This window comes from Monodelphis domestica, chromosome 6 (assembly GCF_027887165.1).
Source record: "Monodelphis domestica isolate mMonDom1 chromosome 6, mMonDom1.pri, whole genome shotgun sequence".
NCBI lineage: Eukaryota > Metazoa > Chordata > Mammalia > Didelphimorphia > Didelphidae > Monodelphis > Monodelphis domestica.
Window position 1 is genome coordinate 246,999,975 of NC_077232.1, and position 19,639 is coordinate 247,019,613.

General features: G+C 35.8%; 1 protein-coding gene across 4 annotated transcripts in view; it reads left to right on the forward strand.

Moving 5' to 3' along the window:
- The window catches only part of ZGRF1 (zinc finger GRF-type containing 1), a 102,915-nt gene that overhangs the window by 63,925 nt on the left and 19,351 nt on the right, over positions 1-19,639 (forward strand). For all 4 annotated transcript variants that reach the window (XM_056803059.1, XM_056803061.1, XM_056803062.1 and 1 more), the window contains 2 exons: positions 6,779-6,938; positions 7,950-8,027. In XM_056803059.1, the coding sequence (XP_056659037.1) occupies positions 6,779-6,938; positions 7,950-8,027 (238 nt within the window). The remainder of the gene's footprint in view (positions 1-6,778; positions 6,939-7,949; positions 8,028-19,639) is intronic.

Sequence of the window (19,639 nt, forward strand, 5' to 3'; positions counted from 1 at the left end):
GACTGCAAGTCCTCCTTCCTTTGCATTTTTTTGTCATGATTTCCCTGGATATCCTTGATCTTTTTTTCTTCCAAATGAACTTTGATATGTTTTTTTATAATTCAGTAAAAAAGTTTTTAAGTAGTTCAATGGGTATGGCACTAAATAAGTAAATTAATTTGGGTAGGATTGTCATTTTTATTATGTTAGCTCATCCCACCCATGAGCAGTCAATGTTTTTCCAATTGTTTAGATTTAGTTTTAATTGTGTGGAGAGCGTTTTGTAGTTGTGTTCATATAGTTCCTGTGTTTGTATCGCCAGATAGATTTCTAAATACGTTATATTGTCTAGGGTAATTTTAAATGGGATTTCTCTTTCTAATTCTTGCTGCTGAAATGGGTTGGAGATATACAGAAATGCTGATGACTTATGCGGGTTTATTTCATATCTTGCAACTTTGTTAAAATTGTTTCGACTAGCTTCTTGGTTGATTCTCTAGGATTCTTTAAGTAAACCAACATATCATCCGCAAAGAGTGATAGCTTGGTCTTCTCATTGCCAATTTTAATACCTTCAATTTCTTTTTCTTCTCTAATTGCTACTGCTGGTGTTTCTAGTACAATATTAAATAATAGAGGTGATAATGGGCATCCTTGTTTCACTCCTGATCTTACTAGGAAGGCTTCTAGTTTATCCCCATTGCAGATGATGTTTGCTGATGGTTTTAGATATATACTGTTTGTTATTTTTTAGGAAAGGTCTGTCTATTACTATACTTTCTAGTGTTTTCAATAGGAATGGGTGTTGTATTTTATCAAAGGCTTTTTCTGCATCTTTTGAGATAATCATGTGATTTTTGTCAGTTTGCTTGTTAATATGGTCAATTATGTGGATGGTTTTCCTAATATTGAAGCATCCTTGCATTCCTGGTATGAATCCTACCTGGTCATAGTGAATAAGCCTCGTGATGACTTGCTGGAGTCTTTTTGATAGTATCCTATTTAAGATTTTTGCATCTATATTCATTAGGGAGATTGGTCTATAGTTTTCTTTCTCTGTTTTTGACCTGCCTGGCTTTGGGATCAGTACCATGTTTGTGACGTAAAATGAATTTGGTAGAACTCCTTCTTTGCTTATTCTGTCAAATAGTTTGTATAATATTGGGATTAGTTGTTCTTTAAATGTTTGATAGAATTCATTTGTGAATACATCTGGACCTGGGGATTTTTTCTTAGGGAGTTCTTTGATGACTTGTTCAATTTCTTTTTCTGATATGGGGTTGTTTAGGTAATTTATTTCTTCCTCTGTTAGTCTTGGCAATTTGTATTTTTGTAAGTATTCATCCGTATCACCTAGATTGCCATATTTGTTGCCATATATGGCATTTGTTGGGCATAATAGTTTTTAATGATTGCCTTAATTTCCTCTTCATTAGAGGTGAGGTCTCCCTTTTCATCTTAGATACTGTCAATTTGGGTTTCTTTTTTCCTTTTTTTAATTAGACTGACCAGTACTTTGTCTATTTTATTTGTTTTTTTTCAAAGTACCAGCTTCTAGTCTTATTAAATCAATAGTTCTTTGACTTTCAATTTTATTAATTTCTCCTTGATTTTTAGGATCTCTAATTTAGTCTTCATCTGAGGATTTTGAATTTGTTCACTTTCTAGTTTTTTAATTTGCATGCCCAATTCATTGACCTCTGCCCTTCTTAATTTGTTAATATATGAACTCAAGGATATAAACTTCCCCCTGAGTATTGCTTTGGCTGCATTCCATAGGTTTTGAAAGGATGTCTCATCATTGTCATTTTTTTCAATGAAGTTATTAATTGTTTCTATGATTTGTTCTTTTAACTAACCGGTTTTGGAGAATCATATTGTTTCATTTCCAATTGATTTTTTATTTACCTCTCCATGTACCCTTACTAAATATTATTTTCATTGCACTGTGATCTGAGAAGGTTGCATTTATTATTTCTGCTCTTTTGCACTTGTTTGCAATATTTTTATGCCCTAATACATGGTCTATTTTTGTGAATGTACCATGTGCTGCTGAAAAGAAGATGTATTACTTTTTGTCCCTATTTTTTCTCCACATATCTACTAACTCTAATTTTTCTAAGCTTTCATTCACTTCTCTTACATCATTCTTATTTATTTTTTGGTTTGATTTATCTAGTTCGGATAGAGGAAGGTTCAGGTCTCCCACTAGTTTTATAGTGGGAATGTAGTTTTTCTATCTATTTCATCCTTGAGCTCCATTAGTTTCTCCTTTAGAAATTTGGATGCTATGCCATTTGGTGCATACATGTTGAGTACAGATATTTCCTCATTGTCTATACTGCCTTTTATCAGGATGTAATTACCTTCCCTATCTCTTAACTATATTTATTTTTGCTTTGTCTTTGTCAGATATCATGATTGCAACTCCTGCCTTCTTTTTAATCAGTTGATGCCCAATACATTTGGCTCCATCCTCTTACTTTCACCCTATACATACCTCATGTGTGTTTCTTGTAGACAGCATATGAGTAGGGTTTTGGATTCTAATCCACTCTGCTATTCACTTACGTTTTATGGGTGAGTTCATTCCATTCACATTCAGAGTTATGATTACCAGCTGTGTATTTCCCAGCATTTTGATTTCTACTCCTGGTCCTGCCTTTTCTTCTTTCACTATTTCCTTCTACACCAATGTTTGTTTTTAATCAATCCCCCTAGTTCCCACCCTTATTTTACTTCCCTTTCTACCCCCCTCCCTTCTTATTCCCCCCCTCTTTTTCCCTGTAGTCTTTCTAAAGTTACCCCCCCACCCTCTCCCTCCCTTGTACTGCTTCCCTCCCCACCAGTCCATTTGTTAACCTTCTACTCCCCTATAGGGCGCAAATCTATTCTCTGCCCCAATGGATTGGATTGTTCTTCCCTCTTTGGGTCAGTTTCAAAGTACCTAAGAGTTGAGCATTTCCTATCTCCAACCTCTTTACCCTTCCAGTGTATTGATGCCCTAATACATGGTCAATTTTTGTGAATGTACCATGTGCTGCTGAAAAGAAGATGTATTACTTTTTGTCCCTATTTATTTATTTTTCTCCACATGTCTACTAACTCTAATTTTTCTAAGATTTCATTCACTTCTCTTACCTCTTATTTATTTTTGGTTTGATTTATCTAGTTCTGATAGAGGAAGGTTAAAATCTCCCACTAGTATAGTTTTTCTAACTATTTCATCCTTGAGCTCCTCTAGTTTCTCCTTTAGAAATTTGGATGCTATGCCATTTGGTGCATACATGTTGAGTACAGATATTTCCTCATTGTCTATACTGCCTATTATCAGGATGTAATTACCTTCCCTATCTCTTTTAACTAGATTTATTTTTACTTTGGCTTTGTCAGATATCATGATTGCGACTCATGCCTTCTTTTTGTCAATTGATGCCCAATAGATTTGGTTCCACCCCTTATTTTCACCCTATGCATATCTACCTTCCTCATGTGTGTGTCTTGTAGATAGCATATGGTAGCGTTTTGGATTTTAATCCACTCTGCTATTCGCTTGCATTTTATGGGTGAGTTCATTCCATTCACAATCAGAGTTATGATTACTAGCTGTGTATTACTCAGCATTTTGATTTCTACTTCTGATCCTGCCTTTTCTTCTTTCACTATTTCCTTCTACACCAATGTTTGTTTTTAATCAGTCCCCCTAGTTTTTTTTTATTTTACTTATTTTACTTCCCTTTCTACCCCCCTTCCTTCTTATTCCCCCCCTTATTTTCCCTGTAGTCTTTCTAAAAATTAACCTCCTGCCCCCTCCCTCCCTTGTACTGCTTCCCTCCCCACCAGTCCATTTGTTACCCTTCTACTCCCCTATAGGGCACAAATTTATTCTCTGCCCCAATGGATTGGATTGTTCTTCCCTCTTTGGGTCAATTTCAAAGTACCTAAGAGTTGAGTATTTCCTATCTCCAACCTCTTTACCTTTCCAGTATATCAATGTTCTCCCCCCTCCCACCATGAGCTTCTTTGTCACATATACATTTACCTCCATTTGTTTCTTTTCCCATTTCTTTTAATATTAATCTTTTTTTAAGCACTAGTTATATATATATATATATATATACATATATACATATACACATGTGTATGTATTTATGCATGCATATATCTATATGCCTATTTATGTCTTGTCCTTTCATCCTATACAGTTTGTCACTGTTCCCTCTAAGTGTACTTCTTTTTGCTGCCCAGGTAATAACAACAGTTTTTAAGAGTTACCAATGACCTCTTTTCTTATAGGATATACATATCATTTTAACTTATTGAGTCTCTTAAAAATTTTTTGTTTTGTTTTGTTTTTCATTTTTCCCTCTTTTTTAATTACCTTTTGATGATTCTCTTGAGTTCTGTGCTTGGACATCAGATTTTCTGTTCAGGTCTGGTCTTTTCTTTACGAATTCTTGGAATTCTTCTATTTTGTTGAAGGACCACACTTTCCCCTGTAAGAATATAATCAGTTTTGCTGGGTAGTTGATTCTTGGTTGAAGACCTACTTCCCTTGCTTTCTGGAATATCATATTCCATGCCTTTTGGTCCTTCAGTGTGGATGCAGCCAGATCCTGCTTTATCCTCACTGTGGTTCCATAGTATCTGAATGACTACTTCTTGGCAGCTTGTAATATCTTTTCTTTGATCTGATAGTTCTTGAATTTGGCTATAACATTCCTGAGTGTTGTCAGTTGGGGATTAAGTACAGGAGGTGATCTATAGATTCTTTCAATCTCTAGTTTTCCCTCTTGTCCTAGAATATCGGGGCAGTTTTCTTGGATATTTTCCTGTAGTATTATGTCCAGGCTTTTTCTTTTGTCATGGTCTTCTGGTAGACCAATGATTCTTAAATTGTCTCTCCTCAAAAGATTTTCTAAATCCTCTGTTTTGTGAATGAGATGCTTCATATTTTCCTCAATTTTTTCATTCTTTTGGTTTTGCTTTATAGTGTCCTGCTGCCTTGTGAGGTCACTTAATTCTAGTTGTTTTATTCTGGTTCTTAAAGACTGGGTTTCATCCCTGGATTTTTGGTCATCCTTCTCCTTCTGGTCTGATTTTCTTTGGAGGTCATCTTTCATCCTCTTTACTTTGTCTTTAATCTTCTTTGCCTCATTTTCCAGCTGGTTGATTTTGTCTTTCAAGATACTATTTTCTCATTTCAGTTCAAGTGCCTCCGTTTCCAGATGACTTATCTTAGTTTTTAAGTTCTTTTCTCAATTGTCTTCAGCCTCTCTTAATTGTATTTTGAATTGCATTTTGAGTTCTTCCACAGCCTGTATCCAATTCTCTGGGATTTCTGATTTATCATTTGCTGATTCCAACCCCTCTGTTTCTTTTGCTGAATAGAAGCTGTTTATTGTAATTTCTTTCTTCTTTTTCTTATGTTTGCTCATATTTACCCCTTCTTTGCTTCCCATTTTTGTCTATGCTCTTGCTCCTCTCATTTTTTTGGTTTTGGGGGTTTCTGTCAGTTTCCCCTCTTGGAGTTTTGACAGAAGATCTCTTGGTATAATCTGGGGGGGAGGGTTGCTGGAGTTTGAGCTGTCCTCTGGAGGCTTTTTTTTCTTACTTTCTTTTTATTTAATAGAAAACCCTTACCTTCCGTCTTGGAGTCAATACCGTGTATTGGTTCCAAGGCAGAAGAGTGGTAAGGGCTAGGCAATGGGGGTTAAGTGACTTGCCCAGGGTCACACAGCTGGGAAGTGTGTGAGGCAAGATTTGAACCTAGGACCTCCTGTCTCTAGGCCTGACTCTCAATCCACTGAGCCACTTAGCTGCCCCCTCTGGAGACTTTTGATTGGATTAAAGTCCAGCAGCCAGTCAGGGAGGGGTGTGGATCCTGGGCTTCCCACAGTTCTGAAGACTTTTGATGGGATTAAGTTCATCTGGGTTGGGCTGGGTGTGCTCTGAGGCCAAAACTGGAGCAATATGGAGGATCTCCACACCTCTTACCAGGCTGCCAGCTCTGCGCTCCCTCTCCAGGTCCTTCCCCACCATCTGTGTTTGACGCACTGAGCTTGGCACAGCCCTTCACCCTCCTGACCAGTACCTTTGCCCACCCAGAGTTTCCACTGCTGCTGGAGGCTCAGAGCTCTAGATGGGGGTCTTGGGACCTTCCTTCTGCCTTCCCCTTAAACCTGAGTATTCTCGGATTCTGACTTTGGGGGGGGGCGTACCTTTTGAATTGAGTCCAGCAGGAGGGTTCCTTGGCTCTGTCTTGTTGTTAGGTTTGATTTTCAGTCCCCTAGGAGCATTCGGTTTGTGATTGGTAAGGAAGGTTATTCAGAGGTCTGAACTTCTGCTCCTTCTAGGCCACCATCTTGACTCCACCTCCTACTTCTAACATTTAAAATCCTTTAAACTGACTCCACTCTGCCTCTCTGGCCTTATTTACCCATCATATTCCTTCTCTTCCTTTATAATCTAACCAAGCTTGACTTATTCCTGTTCCCCCAGATATAAGCTCTCAGTATCCACCCTCATGCTATACCCATTTCTGGATTCAATGACTTTAGCTGTAGGTAAGCCTTTCCTACACAAGCTAATGTCTATAGGATTCATGCTGAAGCAAAGTGAATAAATTGTCTTGAGGCCAGAGCTGAATGCTATTATGGGCAATGGATCTAATGAAAATAGCAATACTCTCTATTGCTGGACCAAATTTCTGGAATTCTCTATTTAGAATTATTAAATAAAATTGTTTAGAATACTTCCTCTTTATCCCCTCTTCTTTCTTTACCTTCCCAAACAACAGGTGTTTTCGGAGCAGGGAAGAGTTATTTGCTGGCAACAGTGATCTTATTCTTGGTTCAGCTCTTTGAAAAGAGTCCACCTCCTATGGGGAAAGATGCAAGGCCATGGAAAATTTTGATTTCTTCTTCCACCAATGTTGCTGTGGACAGAGTACTTCTTGGGTAGTTATAAACATTTTATTTAAATGATTAGCTATGTAGATAATAGTTTTTTCTTATGTCTGTCTACAAGGGTACATGATAGTGAAATATCTAGATTATGCAATTGTTTTATTATAATTTTATATTAGAAGGATCCAGAAAGGGATATCAAAAATTAAGGATGAATTTTGGTCATGGATCATTTTTCTGAGTGGGTAATGCCCTATTAAAAATGAAAAGAACAATCAGTACTTCACAGCTGCCAGATGTTTTGGATTAAAGTATTTTGTAGAGGACAGACTTCTGGATGGGGAGTCAACTAGAAGACCTGTTTGAAAATAGATAAGCCACTTTCTCATTGTTGGCTTCTTTTTTTGAAAAATGGCCTGTCACAATGTGTTGTGATAAAGATAAAGCACTTTGCTAATCATAAAGCAATGTTTGGCTGTCACTAAGTATTATTTATCCTGCTATATTTCAGTCTCAAGATTGAAAATTGACTAGGACTGAGGAGAGTGTGGCCAGAAGAATTAATTTATTAGCTGTAAAATGGCATTAAAATCTTGTGACATGTACTTTGACATTATACTTTCTTCAATTAATTTTTTTAAACCAGTATCCATTTTGAAGTATTTTGTGTTTATAACTTCTTAACTCAGAATTCACTCATGGTATTTTTTTTTAAACTCTTACCTTCCATCTTGGAGTCAATACTGTGTATTGGCTCCAAGGCAGAAGAGTGGTAAGGGCTAGGCAATGGGGGTCAAGTGACTTGCCCAGGGTCACACAGCTAGGAAGTGACTGAGGCAGGATTTGAACCTAGGACCTCCCGTCTCTAGGCCTCACTCATGGTATTTTAATTAATTGTACCTTAAACATAATGTTAATATAGATTAGATTTAGTTTATTCAATATTTTGGTATCTCTGAGTGACTTCCTGGGAATGTTTATTTTAATTTTGGAGGGGGAACATTTATTTTTTATTCTGCTTCCAAAATGAGCAGAATCTTATTTCTTGTTTTCTTTATACAGACTACTCAGTCTTGGATTTGAAAAATTTATCAGAGTTGGGAGTATTAGAAAGATTTCCAAGCCAATTCTACCTTACAGGTAAGAACCTTAAGGTCCTGGATTTACAGTAATAATTAATCAACACAATTTACAGAAATATTGCTTTAGTTCTATGATTTTTAGAAGCTGAAGGAAGAAAATCATACTAAAATGGATCTATGATGAATGCACCTTCTGATGGTAGAGATTGCAATTCAGCCACTTATCACCTGAGACAATTCTTATCCATGACCTTAAAAATTCCACAGAGGGGATCCATCCACACAATGCAACTACCTCTCTTTTCTTTTTAAACTCTTACTTTCCACCTTAGAATCCATACTGTTTCAAAGGCAAAAGACCAGTAAGGGCTAGGCAGTGGTGGCTAAGTGGCTTGCCCAGGGTCACACAGCAAGGAAGGATCTTTAGGTCTAGCTCTCAAACCCCTGAGCCACCCAGCTGGATCCAGTATTGTCCATCTGTAGTATCTGCCATGGGCTATCCATCCAGCTTAATAGCATCTGAGACAATAGACATTCTGGAAACTCATAGGAAAATCATGTCTATTTAATATGTAAAGATTGAAGAATTTCATATTTTGCATTTGGTGAATTTCACAGTCTCAGTGTTAAGAGTCCTCAGAAATTGTCTCTACAACTAGAACCTGAACAAGAATCTTAGATGATTTAAAAAATTTTGATTTTAATAACAAATTTCCAAAGTTATATCATCCATACTGACTCCCTCACTTCTTTCCTCCCCTATCCTAGAGCTGGCAAGAAATTCAATCTGGGTTATACATGTATTATTATGCAAAACTTATTTCCATATTATTCACTTTGATAAAACCAAAACCCCAAAACATATTCCCAAATAAACAAGCAATAAATCATATGCTTTCATCTGCATTTCTTCTCCAACAGTTTTTTCTCTGGAGTTTGATAACATTCTTTTTCATAAGCCCCTCAGAATTGTCCTGGCCCATTGTATTGCTATTGGTACCAAAGCCTATCACATTTGATCATTCCACAATATTGCGTTTACTGTGTATAATGTTCTCCTGGTGCTGCTTATTTTACTCTGCATCAGTGCATGGAAGTCTTTCTGGTTCTTTCTGAAATCATCCTGTTCATCATTCTGTATAACACAATAGTATTCCATCACCATCATATATCACAATTTGTTCAGCCCTTCCCCACCTGAGGGATATCCCTTTAGTTTCCTTCCAATTCTTTGCCATCACAAAAAGTACTGCTATAAATATTTTTGTATAAACAGGTTTTTTTTTTCCCCATTTTTAAAAATCTCTTTGGGAAATAGACCCAGTAGTGGTATAAAAGGGCATGCATTCTTTTATAGTCAATTCACAACTCCACCAGCAATGCATTAGTGTCTCAATTTTGGCACATCCCTTCACATATTTATCATATATGTTTGGTTTGTATTGGCCAATCCGGTTAAGTGTGAGGTGGTAACTCAGAGTTTTGATTTGCATTTCTCTAACCAGGAGGGATTTAGAACATTTTTCATGTGATTATTGATAGCTTTGACTTCTTCGTCTAAAAACTGTCTATTCATATCCTTTGACCATTTATCAAATGAGGAATGCTTTGGATTTGTGTATATTTGAAAAATGGGACCTTTATCAGAGAAATTTGTTATAAAATTTTCCCCCAGTTTGTTGCTTCCCTTTTCATCTTGGTTGCATTGGTTTTGTTTGTACAAAAACTAATTTAATATAATAAATTTATTCATTTTATATTATTAATTTATGCAATCATATTTATATAATATATTATATTTGTGTATTATATTAATAATATATTAATTAAAATATAATAAATATAATAATAGCATTATTCATTTTACATCTTGTAATGTTCTCTATCTCTTGCTTGGTCTTAAAGTTTTCCCTTCTCTATAGATCTGACAGGTATACTATTCTATGTTCCCCTAATTTACTTATTATATCACTCTCATGTTTAAATCATATACCCATTTTGACCCTATTTTGGTATACGGTATGAGATACTGATCTTAACCTAATTTTTGCCATACTGTTTTCCATTTTTTTCAGCAGTTTTTGTCCAGTAGTGAGTTCTTAACCTCAATCCTGGGATCTTTGGGTTTATCAGACACTAGATTGCTGAAGTCATTTACCCCATGTCTATTCTATTGATCCAGTCTTCTATTTCTTAGCCAATTCTATATTGTTTTAATGATCACTGACTGTTTTGTAGTACAGTTTAAGATCTGTTACTGCTAGGCCACCATCCTTCACATTTTTTCATTAGTTCCCTTGATATTATTGATATTTTGTTCTTCCAGATGAATTTTGTTGTTATTTTTTCTAACTCTATAAAATACCTTTTGGGTAGTTTGATTGGTGTGGCACTGAATAAGTAAATTAATTTAGGTAAGATTGTCATTTTTATTATATTAGCTCATCCCACCCACGAGCAATTAATGTTTTTCCAATTATTTAGATCTAGCTTTATTTGTGTGGAAACTGTTTTGTAATTGTGTTCATATAGTTCCTGTGTTTGTCTTGGCAAATAGATTCCCAAGTTTTTTATATTGTCTAGAGTGATTTTAAATGGAATTTCTCTTTCTAACTCTTACTGCGGAGTTTTGTTGGAAATACATAGAAATGCTGATGATTTTATATCCTACAACTTTGCTAAAATTATTAATTATTTCAACTAGATTTTTAGTTGATTTTCTAGGATTCTCTATGTATGCCATCATATCATCTGCAAAGAGTGATAGTTTAGTTTACTTATTGCCTACTTTAATTCCTTCAATTTCTTTTTCTTTCCTCAATGCTAAAGCTAGCATTTCTAATACAATATTAAATAATAGTGGTGATAATGGGCATTTTTGTTTCACTCCTGATCTTATTGGGAAGGTTTCTAACTAATACTCATTATTTTAATGAAAGGCCCTTTTATTCCTATGTTTTCTTATGTTTTCAGAAGGAATAGGTGTTGTATTTTGTCAACAGCTTTTCCCACATCTATTGAGAAAATCATGTGATTTCTGTTAGTTTGATTATTAATATGGTCAATTATGCTGATGGTTTTCCTAATATTAAACCAGCCTTACATTCCTGGTATAAATCCCACCTGCTCAGAGTAAATAATCCTGGTGAAATATTGTCTTCGTAGTCTCTTTTCTGGTATTTTATTTAAGATTTTTGCATCAATGTTTATTAAGGAAATTGGTCTGTAATTTTCTTTTTCTGTTTTTAATCTTCCTGGCTTAAGTATCAGCACCATATTTGTGTCAAAAAGAATTTAGTAGAATTCCTTCCTTGTTTATTTTGCCAAATAGTTTATATAGTATTAGCATTAATTGTTCTTTAAATGTTTGATAGAATTCACTTGTAAATCCATTTGGCCCTAGGGATCTTTTCTTGGGGAATTTGTTGAAGGCTTGTTCAATTTCTTTTTTTGAGATTGAACTATTTAAGTATTCTATTTCTTCTTTTGTTAATTTAGGCAATTTATATTTTTATAAATAGTCATCCATTTCACATAGATTATCAGATTTATTGTCATATAATTGGGCAAAGTAACTTCTAATGATTGCTTTAATTTCCTCTTCATTAGAGGTGAAGTCACTCTTTTTGTTTTTGATACTGGTAATTTGATTCTCTTCTTTCTTTTTTTAAATCAAATTAACCAGTGCTCTATTTTATTTGTTTTTTCATTGACCCAGCTCCCAGCCTTATATATTAATTCAACAGTTCTTTTGCTTTCAATTTTATTAATTTTTTCTTCTGTTTTTAGGATTTTCAATTTAGTCTTTAATTAGAGATTTAAAATTTGATCTTTTTCCAGTTGTTTTAGTTGCATGCCCAATTCATTGATCTGCTTTTTTTCTATTTTATTGATATTAGCACTCAGGGATATAAATTTTCCCCTGAAGGATACAGCTATGATTGTATCCCATAAATTTTCATATGTTTTCTACTCATTGTCATTCCCTTCAGTGAAATATCCAGATATCTATATCAGTGATTGTTTCTATGATTTATTCTTTGACCCACCCATTTTGAAGAATTATTTAGTTTCAAATTAATTTTTAATTTGCCTTTCCATGAATCCTTATTAATGATAATCATTCTTGCATTATGATCTGGAAAGTTGCATTTATTATTTCTGCTTTTCGGTATTTGGTTGTGAAGTTTTTATGCCCTAGTCATGATCAATTTTTTTTAACCCTTACCTTCTTCCTTAGAATCAATACTATGTATTCCAATTCCAAGGCAGAAGAGTGGTAAGGGCTAGGCAACAGAGGTTAAGTGACTTGCCCAGGGTCACAGAACTAGGAAGTGTCTGAAGCCAGATTTGACCTCCCATCTCTAGGGCTAGCTCTCAATCCACTAAGCCACCTCACTGCCCCCATGGTCAATTTTTGGATATATACCATGTGCTGCTGAAAAGAAGGTATATTCTTTTTTGGTCCCTATTCAGTTTTCTCCAGATATCTATTAAATCTAACTTTTCAGGTTGAAGTCCCCCACTAGTATTTTACTATCTATTTACTCCTTAAGCTCAATTAAAAATCTGGATGCTATATGTCATTTGGTGCATATGTGTTAAGTAGTAGTATTGCTTCATTGTCTGTATTACTTTTATCAAGGTGTAAATTACCTTCCTTACCTCTTTTAATCAGATCTATTTTTGCTCTAGCTTTGTCTGAGATCATAATTGCTACTTCTGCTTTTTTTTCTCTGTTTTTGTCTCATTTGAAGCCCAATACATTCTGCACTATAGGAATGATATTAGAAATATATATATTTTGATAAGGTGGCCCTGAATCTTCAACGCCATGAGTGTCAAGTTTTGAAACAGAGTTTCTGACCAAATCAACATCCTATTGCCTCAAAGCCATTCTCATTCTATGTCCATGAGCAAAGGGATGTGGTGTCTAGTTTTGAAACAGAGTTTCTGATCAAATCAATGTCCTATTGCATATTACTCTGATCAGCTTGATCCCATAGCTGCAGGCATAGCTCCATGTTTAAGAGGGATAGCAGCAACTGCATTACTAGTTACAAAATCTGCAGATTTTGTGTTAGACTGCCCACTGACAATATATTGTTCATACAAAGCTGAGGCACTTTTGTTAAAATACAGAACCATAGGCATTTTCTGACCAATGCCTGCTAAATATGAAATGGTGCTTTTGGGGAGTAAACATATAACACTAAAGAGATGCACCACTTTAAATCCAGCTACAATTATTGCCTGATTTACCCACACAGGGAGAGCCATTGAATGATTGTGAAACTGTAGTGCAAATGGCAGAAAGACCTAGGCAAAATCTGACAGACACACCCCTTGACAACCCTGATCTGATCTTATTCACAGATGGTTCCTCATTTATGAGAGATGGAATAAGATTCACAGATAAAGCAGTAGTGAGCAAATTTGAAACATTATGTTGTGCTTCACTGCCTAGAAATCTAAGTGCTCAAGGTGCACTGTTGATTACTCTAAAACACACATGTGAGCTTACAAAGAACAGGAGTACAAATATTTTCACAGATTCCAAGTATGCATTTGAAATCTGTCATGCCATCAGTCCTTTTTGGCTTCAAAGAGTATTTATAACATCTAATGGGAAAATGATTGCTCATGCAGACATTATTTGGAAATTGCTGTCAGCTCTCCAACTACCAAAGGGCATTTTTTTTTTAGGTTAAGACTTAGTTGCTAGAGGGAATCATAGGGCTGATATGATTGCACAATAAGCAGCTCAAAACACTCCTGTTTGCATTATGAATCTCTCTGTTTTTGACACCCTAGATACTGTCAAAAAGGTTTAGATAGCTCCAGGAATCAGCACTGTGGCAAATAAGATCTGCTCAACTTCCTCTGTCTGCCAGAATGACTGAACTGAAGTTCAGCTCCCTCTATGACCAGAAAAGATAGTCCACTTATCTGACAGCGAATTCAAATAATATAAAGTTTAATAACCAGTTGGGATTGGAGTTTTTCCCTCAGCTTCAGAGTTGAGACCAGGCCCCGAGGCTGATGGAGGGTTCTCCCATTTCCGTCTACTCTATATCAGTCCTGCTTTGTCTAATTAAGAATCTTAGCAGTAGACAGAAAGCAAACAAGAACAATTCTGACTTTCAGAAGCCTGTGTCTTCGGACTGAACCATGCCACTCTAGACTGGGCTGAATGGGCTCCTCTCTCCTCCAACACCAGGAAGCAAGACTCACCTGGCAGAACCCAACTGCCACTCCCGGCAGGAAGTTCTAGTCACAAGACCCAACTACCACTCCCAGTTGCCCCTTCCCCCACCAACTGTCAGTCTCATTTCCTTTCCACAATGCATGATATAAGTATTTGTATATATATTGTACGTAGTCTGTAATATAATTTGTACATAACATACATAGAAAAGTGTGTAAATAGTATAAAATTTTGTACAGGCTTGTACATATTTGTAAATGTGTACAAATATGTACAAAGGTGTAAATTTGTACAGATATGTACAAATATGTATTTGTACAGATATGTATATTTCCTGTATGTGTGTGGATAGTTAAATTGTTCCAAGAGTTTAAATTTCTTAGTATAATAGGCTGATTTTCAGTTGAACGTAGTCAGTTTTTCATTTCATGTATTAAAATAAGACAAGGTTTTAGCATAAAAAAGGTTTTATTTGTATTATTCAAATAGGATTGATAAAATGAAGTTTGCATTAGTTTTGCATAGTTGTTATTAGAATTTTTTCTACAATCATAAGCTATATTGGTTTTCTGTACATTTTATTTTTTCAAAGTTTGCAAGAGTTTTAGATAGGTTTGCTTTATTTTTCAGCATTAAGATACAAATTATTTTCTGTAACTATTTTTGCAGAAGTTTGCATTTTATTTATTTATTTGTTTGTTTGTTTTTGAAGCCCTTACCTTCCATCTTGGAATCAATACCCTGTATTGGTTCCAAGGCAGAAGAGTGGTAAGGGCTAGGCAATGGGGGTTAAGTAACTTGCCCAGGGTCACACAGCTGGGAGGTGTCTGAGGTCAGATTTGAACCCAGCACCTTCCCTCTCTGAGTGCCAGGTGCCCCCTGCATTTTGCATTTTAGATTTGTATTGTATTTTGGCAAAGGGTTGCATTTTTTAATTTCTGTATTTGTAATGTTTTCACCTTGCATGCTTGCAAAAAATTTTTAAGTATGTTCTTTTTTGTTTTTTCTGTTTATGGTAATTTCCTTTTACCTGAATTATATATCCCTAATTCAGGTTAGTATAGAAAAGGAAAAGCATAAGAATAGGATAAGATACATTTAAGATAAGGTCTGTATGTTATTTTTTGGTAGAATAGTATAATAGATATAGGAATAAGATAGGGAATCACATATTTAATTGTGATCGAATGGCAGGGATGCTATTGCATCCCTGTCCATCTGATCAAAAGGAGGTATTATAAGAATAATATTAGAAATATATATTTTGGTAAGGTTAAGCCAAATAGTTAAGGAATTTGAAAGTTTGTCTCAGAGGCTTCAGAGAGGCTAGTACAAGAGATTTCTGTGAAAGGTTGAGAATGTAAGAGGAGTTGCTGCAGGAGTTCAGTTGGCAGTTAACCCTGATTACTGGAAGAGTTAACAAGCTCTCAACCTTGGAGTTGAGGAAAATCGTGAAGTATGTTAGTGTTTCCCTGTTGGACAATCTGGGGGAACACTAGGAAGTGAACCAGTTATCATCTACTGCTGTTAAATCATTTATTCCTGAAGAAGACCAAGATCTGTCTTTACTTTTTACTCTGAAGTGAAACCTCGGTGTCCCAATTCAGCTTCACTGAGTCTCAGCCATTTGACCATATTATTTTATAAATTTGGAGACAACCTTTAAGAAATAGAAATATAAGCTTATATAAGGATTTAGTTAGCTTATTTAGTTAGTATTTGGGAGTGGGGGGTTTAGATAGTAATAAGGAGTGACAGATCAGCTTGGGTGAATTCCCAAGACCAGAAGAATTTCACCTTGTAGTGAAAGGAAAGTGGGTAGAAAGTTAGTTTCCTTTAGTGTTAAGGTATCCCTTTTGTATATCCTTATATCTTAAAACTTTACAATATAAATAGTTATATTTTTGTATGACAATATTTCCAGAACAGTTTTTGTGCTGAGCCCAAAGAGGGGAAGTTCACAGTTGAGTTTCACCTCAATGAGGAGAACTGAAGATACTCTGTAAACACCTAGCAGAGTATCAGCATTATTTTTATAGCTCCATCCCCTTACCTTTACTCTGTGTATATCTACCTGCCTCAAATGTGTATTTTATAAACAATTATATGGTAGGATTCTGGTTTTTAATCCATTTTGCTATCTGCTTCTGTTTTATGGGTAAGTTCGTCCTATTTACATTCACAGTTATGATTACCATCTATGTATTCTCCTCCATCTTGATTTCCTCTTTTAATCCTGCATTTTCACCTTTCACTCTTTCCTTCCACATCAGTGTTTTGCTTTTAATCACTCCCCCAATCAGCTTCCTTTATATTACTCTCCTCCCCACCACCTTCCTTCTTATTCCCCTCCTACTCTATAGTGTCTTTTAATCACTGCCCCCAACTTCTCCCTCCTTCATATTATTCCCCTCTCTACTACCCCCTTTCTTAATCCCCTTCTACTTCTCTATAGGGTAAAATAGGATTCTATACCCCAGTAAATCTGGCTGTTCTTCCCTCTCTGACCTAATTCCAGTGAGAGTAAGATTTAAGTATTACCTGTCACCACCCTCATCCTCTCCTCCACTGTAATGGTCCCCTTTCTCCCCCCTCCCCCCCCCACCTCTTTATGTGAAATAATTTACCCCATTTTACTTCTCTCTTCCCATTTCTCTTAGTGCAGTCCTCTTTTTCATTCCTAGATTTTTTTTACATATTCTAAACAACTTACTAACACACCCTCTGTCTATGTATACTTCTAACTACTTTGATAATCATAATAATCTTTAAGAGTTACAGATATCTTTCCATATGGGAATATAAATAATTTTACCTTACTGAAGCCCTTAAATTTTGTTTTCTTTTCTTTCTTATTTTCCTTTTTATGCTACTCTTGAATTTTGTATTTGGACATCAGATTTTCTATTTAAGTCTGGTCTTTTCTTCAGAACTGCTTAGAAATCTTCTATTTTATTAAATGACCATACTTTCCCCTGAAAGAATATAGTCAGTTTTAATGGATAGGTGATTCTTGGTTGTAAACCCAGTTCCCCTGCCTTCCAGAATATCATATTTCAAGCCTCCCAGTTCTTCTATGTGGAAGCTGCCTGATCCTGTGTAATCCTGACTGGGACTCCCTGATATTTCAATTGTTTCTTTCTGGCTGCTTGCAGTATTTTTCTCCTTGACTTGGGAGCTCTTGCACTTGGCTATAACATTCCTAAAAATTGTCATGTGAAGATTTATTGCAGGAGATAATCTGTGGATTCTTTCAATTTCTATTTTACCCTCTTGTTCAAGAATGTCAGGGAAGTTTTCTTTGATAATTTCTTGTAATATGATGTCTAGGCTTGTGTGTGTGTGTGTGTGTGTGTGTGTGTGTGTGTGTGTGTGATTTTTCAGGTAGCCCAATAATTCTTAAATTGGCTCTCCTGGATCTATTGTCCAGGTCAATTGTTTTTTCAGTGAGATATTTCTTGTTTTCTTCCATTTTTTCATACTTTTGATTTTGTTTTTATTATTTCGTCATGTCACATGAAGTTATTAGCTTCTACTTGCCCAATTCTAATTTTTTAAGAATAAATTTATTCCATGTCCTTTTGATCCTCCTTTTCATTGAACTCTTTTCAATCATTTGGTGTTTTTCTGCCTTCTTTTCCAGTTGATCAATTTTGTTTTTTAATCTGTTATTTTCTTTTTGCATTATTTTAATTTCTTTTTCCCTTTGACCTTCTTTGACCTGTCTTATTTGATTTTTAAATTTCTTTTTGAGTTCTTCCAACACTTAAGATCAATTTTCATTTTTCTTTGAAGTTTCCTTGAAGTTGTTGCTTAGATCTCAAACATTCCCTAATGACTCCGTGCTTCAGTCTTTATCTCCATAGAAATTTTCTAGAACCTTTTTTTTAATCTGTGGACTGGGAATTCTGAAAGCTATTGATTCTGTCTCCTCTGTTGATGGCTTACTGTGATTTACTTTGTGCTAGTTCTAGGTCTTCACCACAGCACAGACTTGAAAGGGCCAAGCACTATGGACTTCTGGGCCTTTACCGGTGGTGGTACCAGGGCCCAGAATACAAATGGTAGGGCTGGGGTTTTGAGTCCTCTGTTGTTGGTGTTGCCAGGGTCCTGGGATCCCAAGGGTGGCTTATGCCCAGGCTCAAAAATCTAACATAGTAGGTGGGGGGTGGTCAGCCAGCACTTCTTTGTGTGCAATTTTTCTTCCAGTTCCCCCTTATCTTGTCAAAATCCATTCTCTTGGTCCCCTTTTTCAAATTGTATTCAGTAGGAGAGCCACCTCAGTCTTGCTGTTGGTTTTTGACACCTGTTGTTTTGAGGAGCTTTTAAAAGATTGCTTTGGAAGGATTATCAGAGAGGTTCCTGCTTTCACTACTACTTAGCCACCATCTTGGCTCCACCTTCCTCTCCCCTTTCTACCCCCCATGATTTTTTTTAATTGAGAAATTTTATATAATTAATTTTGAATATTTTCCCATGGTTACAGGATTCATATTTTTTCCCTCTCCTCCCCCTCCTCCCCTCGTAGCTGATGCACAGTTCCACTGGATTTTACTTGTGTCATTGATCAAGACCTATTTCCATATTATTGATAATTGCACTAGGGTGATCGCTTAGAGTCTACATCCCCAGTCATATCCCCATCAACCCATGTGATCAAGCAGTTATTTTTCTTCCATGTTTCTACTTCCACAGATCTTCCTCTGGGTGTGGATAGTGTTCTTTCTCATAAATCCCTCAGAATTGTCCTGGATCATTGCATTGCTACTAATAGAGAAGTCCATTACATTCAATTGTCCCATAGTGTATCAGTCTCTGTATGCAATATTCTCCTGGTTCTGCTCCTCTCACTCTGCATCATTTCCTAGAAGTCATTCCAGTTCACATGGAATTCCTCCAATTCATTATTCCTTTGAGCACAATAGTATTCCATCACCAACAGATATCACAATGTGTTCAGCCATTCTCCAATTAAAGGACATCCCCTCATTTTCCAATTTTTTGCCACCATAAAGAGCGTGGCTATAAATATTTTTGTACAAGTCTTTTCCCCTATAATCTTTTTGGGGTATAAACCCAGCAGTGCTATGGCTGGATCAAAGGACAGATAGTCTTTTAGTGCCCCTTGGGTATAATTACAAATTGCCATCCAGAATAGTTAGATCAATTCACAACTCCACCATCAATGCATTAATGTCCCAATTTTGTCACATCCCCTCCAACATTCACTACTTTCCTTTGCTGTCATGTTAGCTAATCTGCTAGGTATGTGGTGATGCCTCAGAGTTGTTTTGATTTTCATTCCCTTGATTTTCTTAAAAAGAACTTTAGTGATCTGGAAACTATAGCCTCATATTTGGGGAAAGCTATATTTGTTAGGAAGTCTTTCCTTAGGTCAAGACTACATATGCCTCTCTACAACTTTCATTCATTGATCATAATTCTGTCCTCTGGGATAGGGT